Raw genomic sequence first — 10061 nt, 5'->3', positions numbered from 1 at the left:
AATTTCTTATAGACTGATGCAGGGTACTCACCTGGGAAGAAGAGATTGGGTTCACATCCCTGCTGCAGGCCTAGGATTTGGACCTGGGTGTCTCATGTATGAGGTGAGTGCCCTGACCATTGGGCTGAAAGTTATATAAGCCATTTCTCCTGCTGCCATTTTATGAATGTTTTGTTTGACTCAATATGGACTTTTAATTTCACCAAGATTTTTTTGGAAATTTTCTGATTTGGTTTGACCCAAACTGAATTTTATTTTTATTTTTAACTGCCAGTGAACTGAAAAACAAGTTATTTGCTCAACTGTAATCTGCAGCTCCTTGTCATCAAATTCATGAGGGATCTGAGGTGTTTGAATCACTTATTTAAAAGCCCCCATCATGGGAAATTAATGTGGATCCTGGCCATGCTGCTGACAGCTTTTGAACCATTGAATGCCTATGTGCTCAAAACTCTTACGAGGAATGTTATTTTCTTGGTGGAAGTGACTTCAGCCAGCAAAGTAAGAGTCTGATCCTGAGATGTATAGAGCGCCTGCAGCTTCTGTTGTAATGCTCACCCCTTCTTAGGATCAAGCCCATTTGTCTGATCCATCTTTTTTCTAAATTCTTTGAAGATATGTTGGTGCCACAGACTGCCCTAAATTCTTTCCAAAGGTGGCTTGCATTCCACATGGCTCATTTAATTGTGCTGCCAATGTTTTCCCCTTCACCTAGTTGCCTATCCTGGGAAAGCTCTTCTCTAAGCTGTGTCTATAGTAGGAAAAATGCTCCTATATTGAGGAGAGTTAGATAAGACAATAATAAAACACCTGAGCACTGGCTACAGTACAGCCATAGGGGCTGACTCCGTGGGTGCTCCAGGGCTGGAGCACTCATGGGGAAAAATTAGTGGGTGCTCTGCACCCACCAGCAGCCATGCTTCCCGCTCCACCTCACCTCCTCCTCCGCCTCCTCCCCTGAGTATGCCACATCCCTGCTCCTCTGCCTACCTCCCAGCGCTTGCCTCTGCCAAACAGCTGTAGCAGGCTCGGGGTGGGGGGAGGGAGAGGAGGAGCGGGAATGTGGCTTGCTCAGGGGAAGAAGTGGGCGGATTTGGGGAAAGAGATGGAATAGAGGCTGGGAGGGGGCAAGGACTTTGGGGAAGGAGTTGGAATGGAGGTAGAAGGGGGCGGGACAGGGGTGGAGTTAGGATGGGGCTGGAGCCAGATTGGTGTCGAGCACCCACCGGTGCCAGTAGAAGTTGGCACCTATGGGTGCAGCCTCCGTATTACTGCCACTGCTGGAGCTATGCCACTGGATAATTACAGGTCCTAATTTTTCTAGTGTAGACAAAGCCCAGAGCCTGATGGCAAAAGGTCCCTAGGTTTTATTCGGAGTACTCTTTTTTAAAAAAAAAACAAAAAACAAAAAAAAAACCCTCTTAGAAAGGTTCCTCAGATTTGTGTTTTCCTTGACACTGTTTATAGCTTAGAAGGTCATGCAGCTCAAAGGTCACGTCAAAGATCAGTCAGTGTCAAGGAAATCTGCCACAACAAAATGTCTTTGATCTGTTTCTGTCTGAGATTTGCATCCACATTGAGTTATCTGGCCATTTTTCCGTATGCACTGTTGCCTAGATTCTTACCAGAGTCATGAATCAAGATTGGTAATAGAACTTGGTGCAGTCATGAGAATTTACGTTGCTACCCTACTTGGCCGTCTGCTTAACTGAATTATGCTAGAAGAATTTCTATAAGTCTGTGTTAGGAAATTTTATTAAACATGTTGAAACATGTTTTATAATAATCCACTTTGTGGTAACTGTAGACAAGAACAAGTTATTTTCAACATCATTAAGCCTAGTCATGACTATCTAAGATTTAAGCTGAATTTGGCTTGTCCTCATGTATACTGACCACAGAGTTGTGGTGACCATCACATTAGCTAGCTCAGTTGTTGAAAATAGTGTTTAAACACAATAAAACTTCTCATTATAGATAATGACTAAGATACTTGTGCTTTTTAAGCCTTGCCATTTTAAACATTCGTAAAAGAGAGACCCTACCAGAACAATCGAAGGTGCATAGACTAGAATTATATCAAATGTAATAAAGCAATTAATACATTTCACCATATTTCATCTGCTTTTTCAACAGAATGGGCATTTTCAAAACACAAGTGAACTCCATAGACATGAAAGTAATGGATTAATTTCTTTAACTTGCATGGCAGATATTTTTGCCTTGGTGAGATATAATAAGCAAAATGATAGTTACAGGTAGGTGCTAACTTTAACCAAATCATTCGCTTTGTTAGTTTGATGTTACAGTAGAAGCAGAAGTAAACCATTCTTCATAGTCCACCTATTGAATTCCATGAATTGGGTGTTTTTAAGTGATCATGAAAGTGAGTGGTAAACAGTTCCATGGTGGGGCATAATGTAGTTGAGATCTATGGAATTTTTCCCCACAAATAAGAGTCACTCCTTGTAATACATAGTGTATTCTACTGTGCCTAAGCAGAGGCTCTTATGTCCTGATTCAGTAATGTGACTGAGAATATAATCAGATGAGGAATCCAATATTATTGTGTTTATTCTGTACCCAATTGAAACTAGGCTTGCAGATAGGAAAGCTCTCTTTTGACTGTGTTACTCCTTATAATACTCTAGTTCTTGGCTCACTTTTATATATGTGCCTAGGGTTTGTGTTGGAAAATGTCTGTAATACACAGTGTAAAAAAAAAAAAAAAAGAGGTAATGTACACAGTGGTAGGATTTTGACATGTTTGTAATTTCATTTTTGTTTGAATAAGGACTAGACTCTACCACTCTTGTCCTTATTGAATAGTGTATCATTCTACAAGAGTCAACTGAATGTAAAGTAATGTACTAGTTAATGGACAGGTGTCGGTATGTGATCCCAGGTGAATATCCTGGGACTATTCATTCAGAAATCGCAAGTCTCAAGTGTTGATATTTTGTTTCCCAGTAACAATATATAGTTCCCCTTCCTGCTTAAGAAGCATGTCTGGTACTCTTAGTATGTGACTTTCAAACCAAATAAATAGTAATTCTTTCATTAGGCTGAAAATATTTTCAGAAGAAAGTGTACCTCTCTTTGGGCCTCCCCTTCCATCCCCACCTGTGTTCACAGATCACCAGGAATTCAGGGACTTTGTACTAGTGAAGTGTAAGTCTTTTTGAGGTCAAAGAGACCTTTTTAAACTTCTAGTCTGATGCATAAGAATCTGTTCTTCACACTTATTTGGGATATTGTAGATTGTAAATAATTTTTCTGCTGTGCAGTGTTACAGTTTTATATTGAGTCTTTTTTAAAGTTTGGCTATTCTAGCCTCAGTGGAATATGAATCCCCTCAAACATTATTTGGTTCTGATAAACACTGAACTCCGATGCAGTTAATACTTCCTAGGTTACCAGATCCAATCTGATTTGAGCATTTCAGAAGTATTTGTCCCATTTTTGATGAATTGTTCATTTTTCCAAAGGTTTCTTCCTAAAGACAAAGGAGAGTGATATTCAGAAACATATTAATCTAATGCCATTTCATATATTTAGCAGTAAAAGGTGCCAAACTGGCAGCTTTGGAGACTAAAATACTTCATCTACAGAAAATATGCAGCATGGAAAACAGTCAGTATGTTTGTGCTGTTATGAATATTTTAGTGCTGTTATGAACCAGTTCTCGAGGAGAGAACTCAATCTTAATGGACTCATTCAAGCCGTGACCTCCTGCTAAGACTCCCAGGAAAGGGGCCACTGAGTACTAATCATGATTTTTGTAATGTAAACATCTGACCAATAGGAACTTGACTGAGAACTCACCAGTTAATTTCATATAAGTTACTAAAGAATACTCGTTGATATTTAAATGGATTAGCAGTGTAGACTCCTAACTCGTATACAAGCCAAGAGATTATTGGGCTGTGTGATCGAGATCTATGATTGCTCATTGGCTTTTAAAGATAGGGGATTGTCTCTAATTGCTTTGATAAAATCTAATTAGAAAATGGCAAATTGTTTAGTTTATTGAAAACCGCTTTATCAATTACAGCAGTATTTGACATTGTTTGGGCCTCAAATTGAACTTAGCAGAGCCTTAAGGAACTCTGTGAACTTTTTAATACAATTCTAAAGTATAAGGCAGCTGGACTGACAGCCTGTGACATAGACAGTACGGTGGTACATTTTTTGTCATATATCAAAGAACTTCAGCACATTTACTGAGATTCAGGAAATGGTTCTTTTTAAATTGACTGTGAAATAGTATCTTTTTGGAGTTTACATAGTTGTTTTTGTGTCTATGAAAAATGATACTAGGTAAATAAAGTTTTTAGATGCTTAAAAGCAAATAGGGTTAAAAAATTCTCCATAGTCATGATGATAAAACAGCTAAAACTTTTAGTTCATAATATGCACAAATGTGAAACAAACCCAAATTAGTAATTTTACAGTGAATATCCTTACATGAAGACAACTTGGATTCAGTAAAGGACATGAAACCCCTTTAAATAACACATCCTCCTTTATTCAATATGTTTTAGTAATAAATGGGGAAAAAGCCACCTTGGAAACCCCAACATTTGCTCAGAAACGGCAGCGCACTCTAGACATGCTGATTCGCTCTTTATACCAGGACCTCATGCCTGATCTGCACAAGGTAAATCCAAGACCTGAGTGATCTTTATGCACTTCATATCCCCCCCACAGTGGCCTATTGCTCAAGAAGATATCCACTCTGGTGAGTACTGATTTGCATACAGTAAGTTGGATAGCAAAGGGGTGTTCTTCCTCTTTACATTTTAATTGCATGAAAATCAGCAGTAAGTCATAAGAACAGCCATCCTGGATAGCTCACCTGCACAGTCAATGCCTTCACATTTATTCTTCCTTCAGTGATTGGCTGATATGAGAAACGTTGTTACAGCAAGTCACTGAGTGAGGATGGTGCTTTCTCTTCTCACTCGGACTTAAGACAAATTGAGACAAGTCAGCCCTTACTCTTAATCAGTAGGGGTCACAGGAGCACTTCTAGATGCAAGATCAGCAATAGATTGGACACCATGAGTCATCTTCTATTGGCATCCAGACTTGAGCAAAGATATCAGTGAATGTCTGTCTTAATCTCTTTGGTCATATAGCTACTTGCACTTATGTGACACCACATGTCAGATTGCATCTTCATCCTCTCCAAGTCTGTCTGAAGTCCATCTACCAGCCAAGCAGACACAACATGACTCCGTGGGTGCTTGTTCTCAGAGCAGCCGATTGTCCCGCTGACTCTACTTAAGCCATCAGCAGGAACAGGAAGCTATCCAAATAACTGGGATCCACCCTGCTCTGGACTGTGTGCCTTGTGCTTCCAGCTCCTCCGGCTTGACTTCCTGGCATCCCAGCCCCTCTTGACTCGTGGCATCTGAATTGTGGTTCTGATCTCAAGCTTGTCTCCTGCTTCTGATCTCCTGGTATCTTGATCCAGCTGATACTCAACTCCTGTTTTTTGACTGTGGACTCCGGCTCTGACCACCAGGTCTGGCTGCCAACGATCCAGCTGTGACACTCAGGGCTATTCATCTAGCTCTGATTCAGGATACAAGTGTCCAAGTTTTCACACTACAGGCAAGGCAAAGGAGCAAGATCATCTCTCCCCATGCCTACAGGAATTGAACTGGAATTGTGTGTTTTTAGCATCACATCAATCTCATAGCCCTACATTCACCTGGGGTTCAAAACAATTTAGGTGACAGCTCAGTAGAAAATGGTCCCTCAAGTGTTCAGTCCTTCAGATAAAAATTCAGAAGTGGGGGTATCCCTCCACCTACCTGTTCATGACCACTTTAAACAACAAACATTGCACATTTTGATCCAGAGAAGAAATGAGTCTAGGTGCTCTCTTAGATGCATTAGCTGAGACAGGAATCTGATGCATGCTTTCCCCTGGTCATCCTAACTACTAGGATCCTCAGGAATGTAATACAGGACAGGGTCAAGTTATGCTAACAGCCTCAGTGTGGGGGGTGTCAGTTTTAGTATTCAGAGACGGTACACTTATCAGTTCAAGTTACTGATCAGTCTGGACATCGTAATGCAGAACCAAAGACTGGTTCTACACCCAGACTTGGCCCTGGTCTAAACTAGGTGGGGGGCTGACCTAAGATGTACAACTTTAGCTACACAAATAGTGTAGCTGAAGTCGTCGTATCTTAGGTCGACTTACCTGGCCGTGAAGATGGCGGCAAGTCAACCGCTGCCACTCCCCTGTCAACTCTGCTTCAGCCTCTCGCGAGCTGGAGTTCCGGAGTCAACGGGGAGCACGTTCAGGGATCGATTTATCGTGTCTATCTAAGACGCGATAAATTGATCCCCGATAGATTGATCACTACCCACCGATCCGGTGGGGAGTGAAGACTTGCCCTTAGTGTCTCTACTTCTTACAATTTGGATGTTAGTAGGCTGGTCTTGGAGGATAGACTTTCCTCTGCAAAGGTACAGGATCATAGAATTATAGAATATTAAGGTTGGAAGAGACCTCAGGAGGTCATCTAGTCCAACCCCCTGCTCAAAGCAAGACCAACCCCAACTAAATCATCCCAGCCAGGGCTTTGTCATTCTCTCATTCTCATTCAGAGCTGAAAACCTTTAACAAGGCATACTATGGGGCCAAGTGGAAATAGTTTTTAATACAGGCGTCTCATGATGATTTTACACGTTGGAGGGGTCTGTACGTGTTATTGAGGTAATCTGTTGTCATTAAAGCATTCAGATGTCTTGACTAGATCTAGTGAAGTTCACTTAGCACTGATATCTGCCTATTATCTCCCAGTTCAGGAACACATAATTTTTCCCCATGATTTTATTCCTACTATAACTAGTTTTTTGAAGGGGTTAACTCCTTTTTTTCCATCTGTTAAGGATTTAAACATAGTCTTCCTGATGCAGCCTCCATTTGAACCTGTCATTCTGTTCTTTGTATCATTTGGCTATTAATATGGCAGTCTTGGTGGCTACTACCTTGGCTCGCAGAATGAGCAAAATCCAAACACTGATGGTAGGACCATCTTATATCACCTATTGTGAGGAACATCTTATACGACCTTTAGTTACTCTTCATCCTCATTCCAAATTTGTGCCTAAAATAGTGTCAGACTTTAATTTAAATCAGTTCATTCGCTTGCCAGTGTTCTTTCTAAGACCTCACTCATCCACTGCAAAGACTAAACTTAACACTTTGGAAGCTTTTAAGAGCTACCTTATATTACTTCAATAGGACAAAACCATTCCACAAACCTTCAAGACTATTTATATCTTTTTGTAATAAGTCCAGAGAATATACTGTTTCAACACAGAGACTCTCAAAATGGGTGTCAGACAGCATTAGAATTTCTAAAGAACTGAGAAAGTTAACTTCTCTGTCTCATATCAGAGCACATTCTGCCTTACACCAGGCCCCATATACTAGGCTTCAAATCTCAGGCTCTCTCTTTCTACTGCATATGTCATCATTGATATACTGGATAGCACTGTGATACGTGTGAAGAGTATTACAGCTGCTCCACAACCTTGTAAATCAAAAGGCTAAAGCATGCATTCTTAGATTCATCAGTAGGAGCAAATTTTAAGAGAGGGTGGTTATTTTTTGGTTAGTAATCTAAACTTGAACTGTGGTCACAGGAAAATGCTGAAAGAATACAGCAGAGTCAAGTAATGTCAGATGAAATTTTTAAAAAACTGAAAAAGTTTGGGTCAGTAAGACTTTTTTTTTTTTTTTTTTTAAAGAACATGCTTAATAGGAGGTCCTTCAGTGACGTGTTACCAGAATCCCCTAGATCTGCACGGAAGAAAGAGGAGGCCCGTCAAGAATTTGTCCGACTTGGTCAGGTATGTTTTATTTAGAAAGTATTGGTCAAATTAATCACTCCACTGGGATGTGTGGAGTAAGATCAGGGATGTGTGGCCCAAAACAGGCTTGTGAAATTCCAACTGGTTCTAGCTTATCTGAGGTAGAATGATATAACCAAATCAAGGTGCTGACGGCATTTACTGTTGTTAATTTAGTCATGAATCTCATTAAATATATTAGGAGCACTTTCAGGAGCAAACCTGTTAGCAGAAAGGGGGAGATGTATTTAGTCTGTATTATGGTAATACAGCATTTAACACTTATCTGAAGCATCCCCTTTATTTAGTAAAAATACATTATATTATGGGAAGTATTTAGAAAAATGGTGATGGTAGCTCAAAACAATTTACTGATTTTGTTTTAATTTTTTAAAGTAAATTGATATACAATGTAGTGAAGACGACAAATGCTAGGACAGAAAATTACACTAGCAATAGTTAATAACTAGGCAATAATATAAATGATGGAAGTACAGTTAAATAGAGGATTGAGCAGAATTACATTCACAGAAAGAATAATGATCAGAGGATGAGTTATTAGGGAAGCTGATTTAAGTAAAAAGGATAAATGACTTTGAGATGCCACTGTGGACTTGTTTCTGGAGAAAGAGTGAATCAAGGCATATGTGGAACTAGAAGGAAGCAAAGATTTAAATAAATCCAAAATATGACAGGCAGCCCTTTTTTGGTCTGGAAATAATTGGCTCAGATCCTTGGCTTCAGTTGAGGTTCAAAGTTCTCAGTAGTGCAGCTCAGGCAGAGTAGTGCAAAGATGTATAGGCATTGTGAATTTGGACATCTCTCAGAATAAATTAGCTACTTGTAATGCTTGCTAAGAATTAGTTTTCCTCTCAGTCTTTAAAAGGAAGTTAAGAACATAAGAATAGCCATACTGGGTTAGACCAAAGGTCCATCTAGTCCAGTATCCTGTCTTCTGACAATGTCAGGTGCTCCAGAGAGAATGAACAGAACAGGTAATCATCAAGTAAGCCATCCCCTGTCACCCATTCCCAGCTTCTGGCAAACAGAGGTTAGGGACACCATCCCTGCCCAACCTGGCTAATACCTAGGGCCCTACCAAATTCATGGCCATGAAAAACACGCCATGGACCATGAAATCTTGTCTTTTGTGTGCTGGTACCTTATACTATACAGATTTCACAGGGGAGACCAGTGTTTCTCAAATTGGGGTTCCTGACCCAAAAGGGAGTTGCAGGGGGGTCCCAGGGTTACTTGAGGGGCGTCCCAGTATCGCCACCCTTACTACTTTGTTGCCTTGAGAGCTATGTGGCCGGAGAATGGCAGCTGTTGGCTGGGCACCCAGCTCTGAAGGGAGTGCCCTGCCAGCAGTAGCACAGAAGTAAGGGTCTGAATACCATACCATGCCACCATTACTTTTGCACTGCTGCCTTCAGAGCTGGGCAGCCAGACAGTGGCGGCTACTTACTGAGGGCCCAGCAATATCATACCATGACATCCTTACTTCTGTGATGCTGTTGGTGGCAGCTCTTCCTTCAGAGCTGAGGTCCCAGACAGCAGCTGCCACTTTCCAGCTGCTCAGCTCTGAAGGCAGCACTGCTACCAGCAGCGCAGAAGTAAGGGTAGAAGTACGGCAAACCCCCCCCCCCACAAAAACTTTGCAACCCCCCCACAACTCCTTTTTTTGAGTTAGGACCCCTACAGTTACAGATTTAAATAACTGAAATAATGAAATTTGCAATTTTTTAAATCTTATAACTGTGAAATTGACCAAAATGGACTGTGAATTTGATAGGGCCCTAATAGTCATTGATGGACCTATCCTTATTTAGTTCTTTTTTGAACCCTGTTATAGTCTTGGCTTCACAACATCCTCTGACAAAGTGATCCACAGGTTCACTGTGCGTTGTATGAAGAAATACTTCCTTTTGCTGGTTTTAAACCTGCTGCCTATTAAATTCATTTGATGACCCCTAGTTCTTGCATTATGAGAAGGAGTAAATAATACTTCCTTATTTACTTTCTCCACACCAGTCATGATTTTATAGACCTCAATCATATCCCCCCTTAGTTGTCTCTTTTCCAAGCTGAAAAGTCCCAGTCTTATAATCTCTTCTCATACGGAAGCTGTTCCATACCCCTAATCAATTCGTTGCCCTTTTCAGAATCTTTTCCAATTCCAA

The 10061-nt window shown here is 40.7% G+C and overlaps 1 protein-coding gene across 12 annotated transcripts in view; it reads left to right on the top strand.

Moving 5' to 3' along the window:
- GARNL3 (GTPase activating Rap/RanGAP domain like 3) overlaps positions 1 to 10061 on the top strand; it is a 209786-nt gene that overhangs the window by 119278 nt on the left and 80447 nt on the right. For 11 of the 12 annotated variants that reach the window (XM_043498770.1, XM_038374925.2, XM_038374927.2 and 8 more), the window contains 4 exons: positions 2213 to 2258; positions 3065 to 3171; positions 4545 to 4660; positions 7777 to 7878. In XM_043498770.1, coding sequence (XP_043354705.1) covers positions 2213 to 2258; positions 3065 to 3171; positions 4545 to 4660; positions 7777 to 7878 — 371 coding nt within the window. The remainder of the gene's footprint in view (positions 1 to 2212; positions 2259 to 3064; positions 3172 to 4544; positions 4661 to 7776; positions 7879 to 10061) is intronic. The other variant, XM_043498775.1, reaches the window with a different exon arrangement.

This window comes from Dermochelys coriacea, chromosome 16 (assembly GCF_009764565.3).
Source record: "Dermochelys coriacea isolate rDerCor1 chromosome 16, rDerCor1.pri.v4, whole genome shotgun sequence".
Classification (NCBI taxonomy): Eukaryota; Metazoa; Chordata; order Testudines; family Dermochelyidae; genus Dermochelys; species Dermochelys coriacea.
This window is presented reverse-complemented; position numbering and strand designations above follow the sequence as displayed.